Source organism: Astatotilapia calliptera, chromosome 12 (genome assembly GCF_964374335.1).
Source record: "Astatotilapia calliptera chromosome 12, fAstCal68.1, whole genome shotgun sequence".
Lineage (NCBI taxonomy): Eukaryota > Metazoa > Chordata > Actinopteri > Cichliformes > Cichlidae > Astatotilapia > Astatotilapia calliptera.
In genome coordinates, this window is record NC_137433.1 from 3130631 (window position 1) to 3147097 (window position 16467).

Below are 16467 nucleotides of genomic sequence, written 5' to 3' on the forward strand. Positions count from 1 at the left end.
AGGTTGATTTTCCTTTTGTTCATTGTCAGGTCATCTGTTCACTATGCATCATGTCTCTGGTATTCATGCTTCAGGTTTTTCCCCTTGTCCAGGTCTCATGCTCTGTGTTTGGTGTTTAGTTTAATTTCCCCAGTTTATATTGCTTAGCTCTCTTCTGCCTTTCGTTTACTATGTTCATTTCATCTTCAATAAAACAGCTCGCTTTTTGATTAATTCGCGCTTCATTTTGTCTGCGTTTCTCAATTCAATTCAAATCAATTTTATTTACACAACGCCAAATCACAACAACAGTCGCCTCAAGGCGCTTTATATTGTAAGGTAGACCCTACAACAATACATACAGAGAAAAACCCCACAATCATATGACCCCCTATAAAAGAAGGAAAAACTCCTTTTTAACAGGAAGAAACCTTTGTTGGGGTGAGAGAAGGATGACAGGATGAAGACATGCTGTGGAAGAGAGACAGAGATTAATAGCAAGTATGATTCAGTGCAGAGAGGTCTATTAATACATAGAGAGTGAGAAAGGTGACTGGAAAGGAAAAACTCAATGCATCATGGGAATCCCCGGCAGCCTACGTCTATTGCAGCATAACTAAGGGAGGATTCAGGGTCACCTGGTCCAGCCCTAACTATATGCTTTAGCAAAAAGGAAAGTTTGAAGCCTGATCTTGAAAGTAGAGATAGTGTCTGCACTCCATACTGTATATAAATGCCACTTGTTTTGCACATATTCAACTCTGTATATTTTATATATTTTATTATTATTATTATTATTATTTTTTTTTTACTATTTAATTTGTAAAAATGTGTATACACACACACACACACACACACACACACACACACACACACACACACACACACACACACACACACACACACACACACGTAGGAAAATATTTAGTATACACATCCAGAAATGCATACACTATTATATATTGTACATATATTTATTAGTTTCAGGTTGGCCATTCTTGTATTTTTCTCGTTTGTGTTGTTGTGTTTGCACATCTCTGTTGCTTGTGGGGCTCGCACACAAGAATTTCACTCGCATGTGCTGTGCCAGTGTGCCTGCACATGTGATGTGAACAACAAGTAGGCCTGCAGAGCGAGAGCGAAGTGCTCTAATAGGGTGATATGGTACTACAAGGTCATTAAGATAAGATGGGGCCTGATTATTTAAGACCTTGTATGTGAGGAGCAGGATTTTGAATTCTGGATTTAACAGGAAGCCAAAACAGGAGAAATATGCTCTCTCTTTCTAGTCCCTGTCAGGACTCTTGCTGCAGCATTTTGGATCAGCTGAAGGCTTTTCAGGGAGTTTTTAGGACATCCTGATAATAATGAATTACAGTCGTCCAGCCTGGAAGTAATAAATGCTTGAACTAGTTTTTCAGCGTCACTCTGAGACAGGATATTTCTAACTTTAGAGATGTTGCACAAATGGAAGAAAGCAGTCTTACATATTTGTTTAATATGTGCATTGAAGGACATGTCCTGGTCAAAAATGACTCCAAGGTTCCTCACAGCGTTACTGGAGGCTAAGATTTTCATGGCTGAGTATAAGTATTATCTGAATTTAGGAATTTAAGGGAAGCATGCATACAGAATTGGTCCTAGCACTGAACCCTGTGGAATTCCATAATTAACCTCAGTGTGTGAAGAGGACTCTCCATTTACATGAACAAGTTGGAGTCCATTGGACGATACGATACAAACAACTGCAGCAGTACCTGTAACACCTACAGCGTGCTCTAATTGCTCTAATAGGATATTATGGTCGACAGTATCGAACACTGCACAGAGATGCGTTTGAGTCTGCAGTCACAAACTCTCACAGATAGTGTATGCAATGCTCATTTTTTTCCTTCAAGAAATCGCGTGGCTTCATTTTGTGCCGTTTGCACAAATACATACTGAATGCCACATGAACATGTTAATAAGGGTGCACAATGGTATGGATGATGTAAGCAACAGTGACTCTTAAATGCTCTGAGGCTTTTTAAAAACCTTGATTATAATTATGAAGTCCTGATTATGTTTCCAAGTGAATAACTGTGACACAAAGTCGTTCAAGAGGCAAGCTTTAAAAGCTCAGACTTGGCACATACTGGTTTCTGGTACAGTTCACCCCTTGTGTGATTCGTGTGACTGATATCTCTGTTTGAGGTGGTGCAAAGTAACTAGAACATTTTTTGTTTACACTTTGTCTACATTTACATTGACAGCTTTTTGTAAGTTTGCAGGCCGTGACTGCCCAACCTCTCAAGCCCAAGGTCCTCACTAAAGAATGGTTTCCCTCTTTCTGATGTGTTGCCAGATTGTTATTGCAGCTGTCTTCAGACAGGTTTAAGGAACCTTCGGTCCTTGGGCGAGACACTTCACCTGTTGCCTACTGGTGGTGGTCAAAGGGCCCAGTGGCCCCAGTGTCCAGCAGCCTCGCCTCTGTCAGTGCGCCCCAGGGCAGCTGTGGCTACAGTGTAGCTGCCATCACCAGTGTGTGAATGGGTGTGTGAATGACTGAATGTAGTGTAAAGCGCTTTGGGGTCCTTAGGGACTGAGTACAGCGCTATACAAATACAGGCCATTTACCATTTCCTGTTCTTTTTTAAATCTAACAGCTGACAAATACCACATATACTGTAATAATGAAAAAAAGCAGAACAAAACCTAAACATACCTAACAATAAAAACTAAACTGAAACAAACAAATCTAATCTATATTTTGTCTGACAGACATTCATGACTTTTTCTGTTGCCTTTTTTCCATTCATTATCTCTAACTCCTGTTAAAGAAAAACCATGAAAGAAAAATTAAGCTTTAGTGCCTAAAAAGCTTTTATTAAGCTCTTTATTTATTGAAGGACAAAGTATACCTGTGAACCAAAGCCATAAGAACATAGTGGGCCTTTCTCAATATGCGTACTTGTGCGTACTTGCGTTCTTGTGTACTCGTGATACGTCACCAGTCGGAGACCAAGTACTGTTCCAATTCGAAGTACGCATCAAGCCGAGAACGCGAAAAAGTCCCGGATGTGTTCTTGCTCCGCCCGTTTTATCGAGCATGCATCGGTGGTGACTTGTGTGGACTTGGTACAGCTAAATATCCCAGAATGCATTTCGTCCAAAACTCAAACGCGGCAATGGCGGACGAGCGGGGCTAAAACTTTTACATATTCCTCTTTCTGGGTCACAAAATAAACTTTTAAGTTATTTTCAAGCGAGAATGTAGCTGTGTGAACTTCAAATATCTGCTCGATTTATCAAGATATCATATATTTCCAAACGCGCTCCGATGTTTTCGGAGACGTCTGTGACCCGCCAGCTCCATAGCAGACCGCGAGGTCGAGGATCATTAGAGCCGGCGAGAACAGCGGACTCCCGGCACATCGTTTCCAAACCCCCCCCCCCCGCGGTCTTTTCGCTACTCAGGTTAAACAAACCCCAGTAGTTGTCTATTTTATTGAGTGTCCACTAAAATAAAAATAAAAGCGTTCTAACATCTCACCTGCTTGTTTTTATTAAGGTATGTACACGTATGTACATGTACACTATTTTTATTAATAGAGATTTCACTACTGAGGTTAAACATGATGTATAAGTCACTTAGATCACTTCTAAATATTAATGTTTGGTTTATTTCAGTGTTTTATTTGTTCCTGAGTAAACCGGTTTGGCTGTGATTAAAGTTAAGCTTCATAACATATTACTCACAGTTAAATTAAGAGGGGACGGCAGTAAAAACTCCCATCCGTACTCCCGTGCGTTCTCGCCGAGAACGCGAGTACGTACTCGCCGAGAACGCGAGTCCGTACTCCCCGAGAACGCGAGTCCGTACTCCCCGAGAACGCGAGTCCGTACTCCCGTGCATTCTCGGCGAGTACTTGCCGAGAACGCACGGGAGTACGGACTCGCGTACTTGAGAAAGGGCCAATATCTTTATTTTGTAATCTGAAAAAACAAAGTCAGGCCATGGAGCAACCACCGTGTCCCTATAATTTGCTGGATTTGCAGTAAACATGGGCATCCAGTAAGTGCAGGAGTAAAATGTTTTACAGTGAACTAATGAGACCTTTGTGCTTTTGAAGTGTTCTCTTAGTCTGTGAGTAAACCGCCAATAACACCTGTGGCTACCAAACATGAGGAAAGACAAAAAAGACCTGTTTGACAACATCTGGGCATGCCCTCGCTCATCTGCACTCTGTTTCTGAGTGCTGTCTTTCATCTGGCAGCAATGTCATCTACCAATCAGAAGGTTGGTGGTTCAATTCCTGGGTCCTCCAACTCCTCAGGCAACATACTGAACCTGAGGTTCCCCTGATACATCAATGCATGTATGAATGTTAGATGAACATGGCTTTGGCATATAAAAAGTGCTGTATGCTTGAGTCCATGACATTTGTAGCAGGAAAACACTTGAAAGTTGGAATTGAGTACACAAGCACTATATCTGTTCCAGTCTGTTGGCACTTGTTAAAGCATAAACAAAGAAATAATAAAGAGAAGGGAAAACATCGACAGATTCTCAACTTGGTGATTAACCTCCACAACTTTGCTACACTTGTTCTTGTATAATGTATCTAAGCAGTTAGGGACTTGTTATAATGTTATAAATGTTATATGTTATATAAATGTTATAAAACAAGGTGGCACCTCAGGCAGAAGAGGTGGTGGGACACGCCCACACAGGCACCTTGAGGAGGAGGCCTTGCTAGGGCCGTAACAATTATACACAAAATGTAAACACAGAGTGTGGGATATCTTTAACGCCACTCTGCCACACCACTATGAGTCATGTAGAAAAAAAACAACCATCATAACCGGCAGACAAAAATACAGAAGCGAGTCTGGTGTTTGTCTCCTCCTCCAAACAGAAAAGAGGAAGGACGACATTGCACATAAAAACCAGCTACACATTAGTAAATTGAGCTGTGTGTTCACAGAACTTTCCTCCACACATCAGGAAGACTCTGAAGCAGGTGAGTGCTGAAGATGACTGTAGTTACAGGACAAGATTTGAGTTTACTCTCGTTATTTAGCCTTTTATTAAATTATTCTTTCATCATCACATAATATCTGAGCACGTGGATGATTCTTTTTCATGTTGTTTGCAATCATTTCATGGATTTTTGCTTATTATTTTCACTCTCCCTATTTTATTTCAGTTTGCAAAGCACCAAATACAATGGCAGGTAAGTGCATTTAAATATTTGTCAGAACAACTGATCACTTTTATAGTTTTTTGCAGAAAAAACAATCACTTTTAAAGACGTTTGCATAATTAGAGGGCATTCTTCTTCCTGTCTACACCTACAACCAATAAACATGCCCACCTCATGTTCTCTATCATATCCAGACTATCTCTCCACTCTGTTATATAATGCATATGTACAGGGTATGAACCCCCTTGGACGTGGCGTGTGGATACTTCTTTAAGACACTCTGGCTCCACAGCTTACGTATAAAACACCTGCGCAGACATGAAACCGGTGATTGTTTGATTGGAACGTGTCTCCAAGCGGCATGAAGGTGGAGAGATAGTCTCTCACTCAGAGGACCAGGGTTACAGTGTAACCGTACGTTTCCTCTAAGACTTAAAGCTTGTTTGGTTTGCAGATGAGAGCTTCAAAAAGGAGTTTCTTGATACCCACAATGCCTATAGGGCACAGCATGGTGCACCACCACTGACCTTTAATACTGAGCTAGATGACGCAGCTCAAAAATGGGCCAATCAAATGCTGGCAAAAAAGAAACTTGGCCACAGTGACACCGATGATGGAGAGAACGTCTTCTATGCATGGAGCTCTGAAACCAAGACGCTAACAGGTAAATGATTCTTTGCAGATAACTCCTTTGTCCACCTCTTCACCTGTCAGAAACAGGTTGCTTTGTTATCACAATGAATTAAAGTCTCACTAATCTTTAAAAGAAACAGATTCCACTGTATCTCTTCTCATTTCAAGTAAACAATTAGAAATGTTCATCCTTATTTCATTTTAAAGTTTCTGAGCTATAAAACCCGTACTCCAACCACCAAATTAACTCTTTATGTTATTTTTCTCTGTCTCCATGTTTCAGGAAAAGAAGCTGTGGATTCATGGTACAGTGAGATCAAGGATTATGACTTCAAAAAGTCTGGACATCAACCCAAGACGGGTAAAACACAGCCCTCCTGAAAAGTTCTGCATATACCTGTACTGTATATACCTGCGTTGCTAAAGTATTTGTCATTACAAGATCAGGTCATCATCAGTAAGTAGTATGTTTTTACACATTTTCCTTTTTCCACTAGGTCATTTTACTCAGGTGGTGTGGAAAAGCAGCACTCAGCTGGGTGTGGGCATAGCCACTGATGGCAATACGGTCTTTGTGGTTGGGCAGTACCGCCCAGCTGGTAACATTACCAATGCAGGATACTATCAGAAAAATGTCCTCCCAAAAGGAACAGGTAACACTCACACACATTTTGATGTTCTACTTAAAGTGTTGTGTTTGTATCAGATTATTATTACAGATTAAGAAAGACGAATATATAAAGTACTAAATTTATACTTTGTCAAAAAAAAATCAAAAGTATGTGTTGATTTGTTAGTTGTTGAAGCCTACCTTGAAACATTAAAGTGAGTGATCACTTTTCACATTAGTAAATTGAACTGTGTGTTCACAGAACTTTCCTCCACAAATGAGGAAGACTCTGAAGCAGGTGAGTGCTGAAGATGACTGTAGTTACAGGACAAGATTTGAGTTTACTCTTGTTATTTAGCCCTTTATTACATTACTCTTTCATCATCACATAATATCTGAGCACGTGGATGATTCTTTTTCATGTTGTTTGCAATCATTTCGTGGATTGCTGCTTATTATTTTCACTCTCCCTATTTTATTTCAGGTTGCAAAGCAGCAAACCAGGTGACAGGTAAGTGCACTGACAGTGTTGGGAATGTTACTTTTAAAATGTATTCCACTGCAAAGAGAATACATGCACTAAATGTAGTTTGTAAAGTATTCTGTTAAGTTACTCAATGTGAGTAATGTATTCTGAATACTTTTGATTACTTGTGATGCTTTTTACAACTACATGGAGCTGTTTTGCAAAGAAGAATGGGGAAGAATTTCAGTCTGTAGATGTGCAAAGCTGGTAGAGACAGACCCTAAAAGTCTGGCAGCTGGAACTGCAGCAAAAGGTGGTTCTACAAAGTATTGACTCAGGGGGCTGAATAATTACGCACACCCCACTTTGCAGTCATTTATTTGTAAAAAATGTTTGGAATCATGAATGATTTTCGTTCCACTTCTCACGTGTGCACCACTTTGTGTTGGTCTTTCACGTGCAATTCCAATAACATTGATTCATGTTTGTGGCTGTAATGTGGCAAAATGTGGGAAAGTTCAAGGGGGCCGAATACGTTTGCAAGCCACTGTATTACTATTACTGAAGGCTACTTGCCACCGAGCTAGCATTGCTAGCTGGCATTAGCTGAGGTTAGATTATAGACTGATTTCAGAACTGCACAGCTGGCAGGTTGTTAATACTAGCCATCAAGTCTAACAGTCTGCAGTCTATGAACTAACCTCAGGTAGCACCAGCTAAAAATGTTAGCTCAGTGGAGAGTAGCCTTCAGTAATAGTAATACATCACACAGCAGAAGTACGTCGAAGATACTGAAGTGGCTAGGGCTGGGAATCGTCACTGATTTCTAGAATCGATTCGATTCCGATTCACAAGGTCCCGAATCGATTCGATTCAATTCGATTCGATTCGATTTTGAATCAGTCCGAAATATTATTATATGAACCATAATATATATAAAATTATGATAATTCACCTTGTATATGTACTGTCAAAAGAACCCTCTAAGCCTTGTGAATGAATTACATAAATTTCAAAATTAAGAACAGATACTAAAGCAGTTAAATAATGTAATTTTTAATTAACATTAGTATATATATTTTTTCATACATACATTTCAAGTGGATCAGGGATCCAGTGCAAATAGAACACATCTTTTGTAAACATCAGTAAAACCTCAGAGAAATAGTTTTGCTGTTAGTGTCTCACACAGCTTTTCTGAAATCCACTATTGTGTTTTGGAGACACACAGTATAACACAGCATGTACAAGTGAACTGACAGAAACTGACCGATCAGAAAATGAAAAACTGCCTTTTAAAATACTTCAAAAAATGAAAACATATTGAACAGTATTGTAAAACCTCTGTGAAACTAATGCAATTTAGCCTTATTTATAACTACCCTCTCACTTCTTTGAGACTGTAAGGTTTTTCTGCAAGAAGAGAAGCTGGTCTACATGTTGTGGAGTCAGGCAGCTCCTTTGTGCGGTAACAATGTCACCAGCAGTTGAAAACACTCGTTCAGAAGGAACACTGGTCCCAGGTATGGAAAGATACTGCTTTGCTTGTAGAGCCAAGAGAGGATACTCCCTTTCATGGTCCCTCCACCAGATCAAAGGATCCTCAGAAAGTGCAACAGGCTCAACGCCCCTGTATCGATTCACTTCTTCCTTTGCCTTCTGAGTTGGTGTTTTCTGTGGTGCTGTGGTTTTTGTTGAGTAGGCTGGCCCAAGGAGAAAAATTAATGCAGAGTCCTTTGACCTCTTAATTGGACGGGCATAATCCACTTCATCAACACCACCAAGAGAGATGTCAGGGACAGTTTCCTCAGATGTGTCACCATCAGACTGTCGCTGTAGAAAAATGAAAACTTAATTAATAAAGAAATTACTATTTATATTCTAACTCGAGTAGTGCAAAAAAACCAATAATTTTTTGTTTTTGTTTCTGTAACTCACAATAGCTGTGTCCACGTTCTCCAAACCTGCTGCTTCCAACACCAACTGAGAGAATGTGTTGTTACAGGTCTCTTTGGACAAGAATGGCAGGGCCTTAAAGCGAGGATCTAATGCTGATGCAATGTAGAGCTTGTCCTTTAGGGCCACATATCTTGAAAAGAGATTTTGCACATTTAACTCAGTTTATTATGTTGGATATACATGTGCATGGTTACATACACTCATGCAAGATCAGAAACATTAATATACGACTTTGTTTCCATAATTTATATATAAACATCTATAGATAGATAGATATAAAATCAAAAGGCCTATTACTAGACAAGAGGGCTTAACTAACATTTTTATAATATATATATATTTTTTCACTATAATAAGAATTTTCATGTAATACATGCATCCATACAGTTACACTCATTCATGGCATATACACACAATTCATAAACATACCTTGACTTCAAGTTGTCGTATACAGCAGTCTTGAGGTCTTTAATCAGTGAGGAGTCATGAGAGACACTGATCATCTTCTCCAGCAGCTGTGCATGCAGAGGTGCAATGATGGAAAGGGTCGGGGACTTTTCTTCAGACATAACCAGTGTGGCTGCTTTCAGCGGCTTCAAAGCTTTCACTATATCTTCTCCATCAGTTATGTCAGCCTCTGTAAGACTACAGAGATTACTGTCACTTCTCCTCACTTCAGGTGAGAGTAGAGCTGCAGAGATTGCTGGTTGTTGCTCTAGGAAGCGTTCCAGCATCTCCAATGTGCTGTTCCATCTGGTCACCCCATCAGTCACCAGCTTATGGGCAGGTAGATTCAGTATCTTTTGCTTCTCTTTAAGCTTGCGACTTGCAACAGTGCTGCGATGAAAAAAGGATGCTATGCGTCTCACTCGGCCAAGCAGCTGAGCAACAGCTGGAACTTTCAGTCCTGCTTGTGAAGCTAAATTGAGTGTGTGGGCAAAACAACCAATGTGCAACCAGCCCGTTATTTCTACAGCTCGCACCATATTGGCAGCATTGTCAGTTACGATGACTGGATTTTTGTTTGTAAGCTCCCATTCTTCGATTGCTTTGAACATAATTTCAGATAAATTAGCTGCTGTGTGGCTTGCTTCGGTGGTTCTTGTCTGTAAGACATGAGACACGAGTCTCCACTCCTGGTCGATATGGTGTGAGGTGATAGTCAGGTAGTTATCTGTTGCTCTGGATGTCCAGCTGTCACAGGTTATAGCGACTCTCTCTGCTAACTTGAGTGAGGCTGTAACATCGTGTTTCACTTTTTCATACATGTTTGGGATTACCACTTCACTCAAATGTTTGCGTGATGGTAAAACATAGCGTGGTTCTAGCGTATTAATGAGGTTTTGGAAGCCATCATTTTCAACAACGCTGTACGGACGTATATCTTTACATATGAAAGTTGCCACAGACTGGGTTATTTTTTGGGCACGTGGAGAAGTGGATGCCAACTTCATTGCAAATGCCTTTTCGAGTGAGCGTTGCTTGGTGTCGGCCGTTTTTGATAGCGGGATATCTGGATGATGCCTCGTTAAATGATTTCTGAGATTTGTGGTATTTCCACAGTGCTTTACCTCCATTTTGCACATCTTACATACGGCTTTGCTTTTGTCCGGCTCTTCACTGTCTTCACAGTTCTTAAATCCAAAGTGTTGCCAGACATCTGCCTTTAGGCTCGGTGGCACATTCCCGGGAGTAGCCATGATGGTTCATGCGTCCAGGTCACTTAACTCTCGCGTGACTTCCTCATGTTAACCGCTTGCAAGTTTCATACGCGGCAAACTACATATGTATAAAAAAAAATCGATTTCCGGATTTAATGAATCGATATCGTTTTATTCCAGTTAGAATCGATTTTAATCGATGAATCGATTTTTTAAACCCACCCCTAGAAGTGGCACATAACCGAGCTAACTACTCAACTAAAACAAGGTACTTGCAGTAGACTAACGATAGTTTTTAAAAAAGAACTTACTTCCAGATGTTTCTTTAGGTTGGAGTCTTTTGACGCTGACAGCAGCTTGGCTGCTAGCAAACAGAGTTTGCATTGCACGGTCAGATTTCATCCCTTTCTTCTTTAAATGTAAAACGGTGTCGGAATTTCCAAGTAAGAAATGCATTCCTGCTCGTGCACTGCTGGCTCTGTTGTGCAGGCTCCGGGTCCATTGTGTAACTGATGCCACCAACATTAACAGGACGCTTACATTAGAGCCTCTTATATCATATTTCGTCTGGGTTCCCAGCAATGCAAATTACCAAATTTTCACAGGGAATAGAGAGGGGATAGCCTAACATATGAAACAGGAACTGACCCCCATGTAATCCATTTATTCAACAAAGTAACTGCATTCTAATTATTGCCTATTTAGATGGTAACTGTAACGGAATACAGTTGATCATATTGTGTATTTTAAATACGTAATGTCGGTAAATGTATTCCGTGACTCATCAACACTGTGCATTGAATTATTTGTCAGAATAACCGATCACTTTTAAAGATGTTGCTTAACTAGAGAGCATTCTTCATCCTGTCTACACCTACAACCAATAAACATGCCACCTCATGTTTCCTCTAAGACTTAAAGCTTGTTTGGTTTGCAGATGAGAGCTTCAAAAAGGAGTTTCTTGATACCCACAATGCCTATAGGGCACAGCATGGTGCACCACCACTGACCTTTAATACTGAGCTGGATGACGCAGCTCAAAAATGGGCCAATCAAATGCTGGCAAAAAAGAAACTTGGTCACAGTGACACCGATGATGGAGAGAACGTCTTCTATGCATGGAGCTCTGAAACCAAGACGCTAACAGGTAAATGATTCTTTGCAGATAACTCCTTTGTCCACCTCTTCACCTGTCAGAAACAGGTCGCTTTGTTATCACAATGAATTAAAGTCTCACTAATCTTTAAAAGAAACAGATTCCACTGTATCTCTTCTCATTTCAAGTAAACAATTAGAAATGTTCATCCTTATTTCATTTTAAAGTTTCTGAGCTATAAAACCCGTACTCCAACCACCAAATTAACTCTTTATGTTATTTTTCTCTGTCTCCATGTTTCAGGAAAAGAAGCTGTGGATTCATGGTACAGTGAGATCAAGGATTATGACTTCAAAAAGTCTGGACATCAACCCAAGACGGGTAAAACACAGCCCTCCTGAAAAGTTCTGCATATACCTGTACTGTATATACCTGCGTTGCTAAAGTATTTGTCATTACAAGATCAGGTCATCATCAGTAAGTAGTATGTTTTTACACATTTTCCTTTTTCCACTAGGTCATTTTACTCAGGTGGTGTGGAAAAGCAGCACTCAGCTGGGTGTGGGCATAGCCACTGATGGCAATACGGTCTTTGTGGTTGGGCAGTACCGCCCAGCTGGTAACATTACCAATGCAGGATACTATCAGAAAAATGTCCTCCCAAAAGGAACAGGTAACACTCACACACATTTTGATGTTCTACTTAAAGTGTTGTGTTTGTATCAGATTATTATTACAGATTAAGAAAGACGAATATATAAAGTACTAAATTTATACTTTGTCAAAAAAAAATCAAAAGTATGTGTTGATTTGTTAGTTGTTGAAGCCTACCTTGAAACATTAAAGTGAGTGATCACTTTTCACATTAGTAAATTGAACTGTGTGTTCACAGAACTTTCCTCCACAAATGAGGAAGACTCTGAAGCAGGTGAGTGCTGAAGATGACTGTAGTTACAGGACAAGATTTGAGTTTACTCTTGTTATTTAGCCCTTTATTACATTACTCTTTCATCATCACATAATATCTGAGCACGTGGATGATTCTTTTTCATGTTGTTTGCAATCATTTCGTGGATTGCTGCTTATTATTTTCACTCTCCCTATTTTATTTCAGGTTGCAAAGCAGCAAACCAGGTGACAGGTAAGTGCACTGACAGTGTTGGGAATGTTACTTTTAAAATGTATTCCACTGCAAAGAGAATACATGCACTAAATGTAGTTTGTAAAGTATTCTGTTAAGTTACTCAATGTGAGTAATGTATTCTGAATACTTTTGATTACTTGTGATGCTTTTTACAACTACATGGAGCTGTTTTGCAAAGAAGAATGGGCAAGGATTTCAGTCTGTAGATGTGCAAAGCTGGTAGAGACAGACCCTAAAAGTCTGGCAGCTGGAACTGCAGCAAAAGGTGGTTCTACAAAGTATTGACTCAGGGGGCTGAATAATTACGCACACCCCAATTTGCAGTCATTTATTTGTAAAAAATGTTTGGAATCATGAATGATTTTCGTTCCACTTCTCACGTGTGCACCACTTTGTGTTGGTCTTTCACGTGCAATTCCAATAACATTGATTCATGTTTGTGGCTGTAATGTGACAAAATTTGGGAAAGTTCAAGGGGGCCGAATACGTTTGCAAGCCACTGTATTACTATTACTGAAGGCTACTTGCCACCGAGCTAGCATTGCTAGCTGGCATTAGCTAAGGTTAGATTTCAGAACTGCACAGCTGGCAGGTTGTGAATACTAGCCATCAAGTCTAACAGTCTGCAGTCAATGAACTAACCTCAGGTAGCACCAGCTAAAAATGTTAGCTCAGTGGAGAGTAGCCTTCAGTAATAGTAATACATCACACAGCAGAAGTACATCGAAGATACTGAAGTGGCACATAACCGAGCTAACTACTCAACTAAAACAAGGTACTTGCAGTAGACTAACGATAGTTTTTAAAAAAGAACTTACTTCCAGATGTTTCTTTAGGTTGGAGTCTTTTGACGCTGACAGCAGCTTGGCTGCTAGCAAACAGAGTTTGCATTGCACGGTCAGATTTCATCCCTTTCTTCTTTAAATGTAAAACGGTGTCGGAATTTCCAAGTAAGAAATGCATTCCTGCTCGTGCACTGCTGGCTCTGTTGTGCAGGCTCCGGGTCCATTGTGTAACTGATGCCACCAACATTAACAGGACGCTTACATTAGAGCCTCTTATATCATATTTCGTCTGGGTTCCCAGCAATGCAAATTACCAAATTTTCACAGGGAATAGAGAGTGGATAGCCTAACATATGAAACAGGAACTGACCCCCATGTAATCCATTTATTCAACAAAGTAACTGCATTCTAATTATTGCCTATTTAGATGGTAACTGTAACGGAATACAGTTGACCATATTGTGTATTTTAAATACGTAATGTCGGTAAATGTATTCCGTGACTCATCAACACTGTGCATTGAATTATTTGTCAGAATAACCGATCACTTTTAAAGATGTTGCTTAACTAGAGAGCATTCTTCATCCTGTCTACACCTACAACCAATAAACATGCCACCTCATGTTTCCTCTAAGACTTAAAGCTTGTTTGGTTTGCAGATGAGAGCTTCAAAAAGGAGTTTCTTGATACCCACAATGCCTATAGGGCACAGCATGGTGCACCACCACTGACCTTTAATACTGAGCTGGATGACGCAGCTCAAAAATGGGCCAATCAAATGCTGGCAAAAAAGAAACTTGGCCACAGTGACACCGATGATGGAGAGAACGTCTTCTATGCATGGAGCTCTGAAACCAAGACGCTAACAGGTAAATGATTCTTTGCAGATAACTCCTTTGTCCACCTCTTCACCTGTCAGAAACAGGTCGCTTTGTTATCACAATGAATTAAAGTCTCACTAATCTTTAAAAGAAACAGATTCCACTGTATCTCTTCTCATTTCAAGTAAACAATTAGAAATGTTCATCCTTATTTCATTTTAAAGTTTCTGAGCTATAAAACCCGTACTCCAACCACCAAATTAACTCTTTATGTTATTTTTCTCTGTCTCCATGTTTCAGGAAAAGAAGCTGTGGATTCATGGTACAGTGAGATCAAGGATTATGACTTCAAAAAGTCTGGACATCAACCCAAGACGGGTAAAACACAGCCCTCCTGAAAAGTTCTGCATATACCTGTACTGTATATACCTGCGTTGCTAAAGTATTTGTCATTACAAGATCAGGTCATCATCAGTAAGTAGTATGTTTTTACACATTTTCCTTTTTCCACTAGGTCATTTTACTCAGGTGGTGTGGAAAAGCAGCACTCAGCTGGGTGTGGGCATAGCCACTGATGGCAATACGGTCTTTGTGGTTGGGCAGTACCGCCCAGCTGGTAACATTACCAATGCAGGATACTATCAGAAAAATGTCCTCCCAAAAGGAACAGGTAACACTCACACACATTTTGATGTTCTACTGCTTCTACTTATAGTACAAAGGTGAAAATTAGTAAAGTCAGTTCACATGGAAATGTCTATATGTTAGACCTAAAGTTTCTCTACACCTACCTTTTTATGTCCCAGGCTGCTTTCAATCAAAACAAAGCATACTCATTTTTTTCCACCTTTTTTTTTTTTTTACAGCTGACTCTGGACATCAGAATAACATTTGCACAGCTCACTAATATTTCCTGTTATTTCCTAGAGTAAAACCTTCCCAGTTTCAAAGAGGGAGCTGCAGCAGACAACAGACCTCAGTGCACAGAGAAAATGACCTGGACCGCATTGGACCCATCACATGTGGTTTCCTTCAATGTTCCGAGATTGAACACCAAAAAATATGCCTGTCGCATCAAACACGATTTTACACAACTGTCTAGTCAAATACTTTCTAAGTAGAATTGGTGTTTTGATCATCATCAGTGAATAATTTTTGAGTAATGTTTCAATGATTTGAGTGCAGTACAAATAAAAACAAAAGTCTTTGTGCTTGTTGTCCCCACACGATAATAACTAAAGAATTTTTTTGAACTGAAGTTCATTTCACAAAGTAGCTCCTCCTTTTCACTCAGGGAACAACTGTACATTACACAAATGAACAGAAACTTAGCAGTTAGCTGCTTTTAATATGGGTTAAGTCAGAAAGAAAGATTGTTGCACTACAATAACAAAATTAATTTGAACTGAGCCAATTAAAAAAAATGACTGATGATCAACAAGACATATTTAACTCTACTCAAGTTCAGTCATTTATTTACAGATTACATATTTGGTTTTTCAACTCACCTTAAGTTTAAAATTAAGTTTAATTGATTAAAACATTACATTTTCACAGCACTTATATTTTACTAATTAGTTTTACATAATTCTATTTTGTCAACAGGTTCCACACAATTGAATATAGGACACCCGACATATTTTTTTAAATTTCATTTATTGCCAACACGTTTAAAACAATACAGCAGTGCCATAACTGAAACACACACTGCTGGCCCATCATGTTTACAACAGTCTGTCAACAGATTCAGCATAAAAATAATTGATGCACAATATTAACATACATCCATATCTGCCAAAGTCTTAAAAATTAAATATCTGTATATGACAAAAACAAACCCCCCCGAAATTAAACAAAGTACACTTCACAACATTACATATGCACATGTGCTGCAAGTGTTTACATACATTCACTCCATTCCAAATCACACTTTACTATGGAAGCCCGTTTCCGCCATTAAAAAAAAAAAAAAAAAAAAACAAGTATCCATATCCATACCTATAATTTCGAGTTACTTCTCTCAAAATCTCGAGTTAATAACTCGAGATTTTGAGTTAGCTCTTCCAATCAGTAATCGATGTGAATGAGGTCACTTTCTTGTTACCCAGAAGCATATGGCACAAAGTA

At 39.5% G+C, this 16467-nt stretch overlaps 2 protein-coding genes across 2 annotated transcripts; one reads left to right on the plus strand and one right to left on the minus strand.

Moving 5' to 3' along the window:
* The first annotated feature begins 4874 nt into the window (after positions 1-4874).
* On the plus strand, positions 4875-15566 carry glipr2 (GLI pathogenesis-related 2). The gene is made up of 16 exons (XM_080308765.1): positions 4875-4982; positions 5169-5195; positions 5620-5829; positions 6082-6159; positions 6296-6451; positions 6671-6706; positions 6893-6919; positions 11432-11641; positions 11894-11971; positions 12108-12263; positions 12483-12518; positions 12705-12731; positions 14179-14388; positions 14641-14718; positions 14855-15010; positions 15268-15566. The coding sequence occupies exons 2-16, from the start codon at positions 5189-5191 to the stop codon at positions 15270-15272; spliced, it is 1470 nt and encodes a 489-aa protein (XP_080164891.1). The 5' UTR covers positions 4875-4982; positions 5169-5188; the 3' UTR covers positions 15273-15566.
* LOC113033990 (E3 SUMO-protein ligase ZBED1-like) lies at positions 8114-10533 on the minus strand. The gene is made up of 3 exons (XM_080309105.1): positions 9263-10533; positions 8813-8963; positions 8114-8707 (listed from the first exon to the last, which is right to left on the minus strand). The coding sequence occupies exons 1-3, from the start codon at positions 10531-10533 to the stop codon at positions 8261-8263; spliced, it is 1869 nt and encodes a 622-aa protein (XP_080165231.1). The 3' UTR covers positions 8114-8260.
* Positions 15567-16467: the final 901 nt, after the last annotated feature.

Bases quoted from the DNA above. Each gene is read 5' to 3' on its own strand.
- LOC113033990 (XM_080309105.1), bottom strand. From the start codon at position 10,533: ATGGCTACTCCCGGGAATGTGCCACCGAGCCTAAAGGCAGATGTCTGG. The intron at 8,964-9,262 runs GTATGTTTATGA...TCTCTTTTCAAG, and splicing joins TACGACAACTTGAAGTCAAG to ATATGTGGCCCTAAAGGACA. The intron at 8,708-8,812 runs GTGAGTTACAGA...ATTTTTCTACAG, and splicing joins AGAACGTGGACACAGCTATT to CGACAGTCTGATGGTGACAC.
- glipr2 (XM_080308765.1), top strand. The intron at 12,264-12,482 runs GTAACACTCACA...GTGTGTTCACAG, and splicing joins TGTCCTCCCAAAAGGAACAG to AACTTTCCTCCACAAATGAG. The intron at 12,519-12,704 runs GTGAGTGCTGAA...ATTTTATTTCAG, and splicing joins TGAGGAAGACTCTGAAGCAG to GTTGCAAAGCAGCAAACCAG.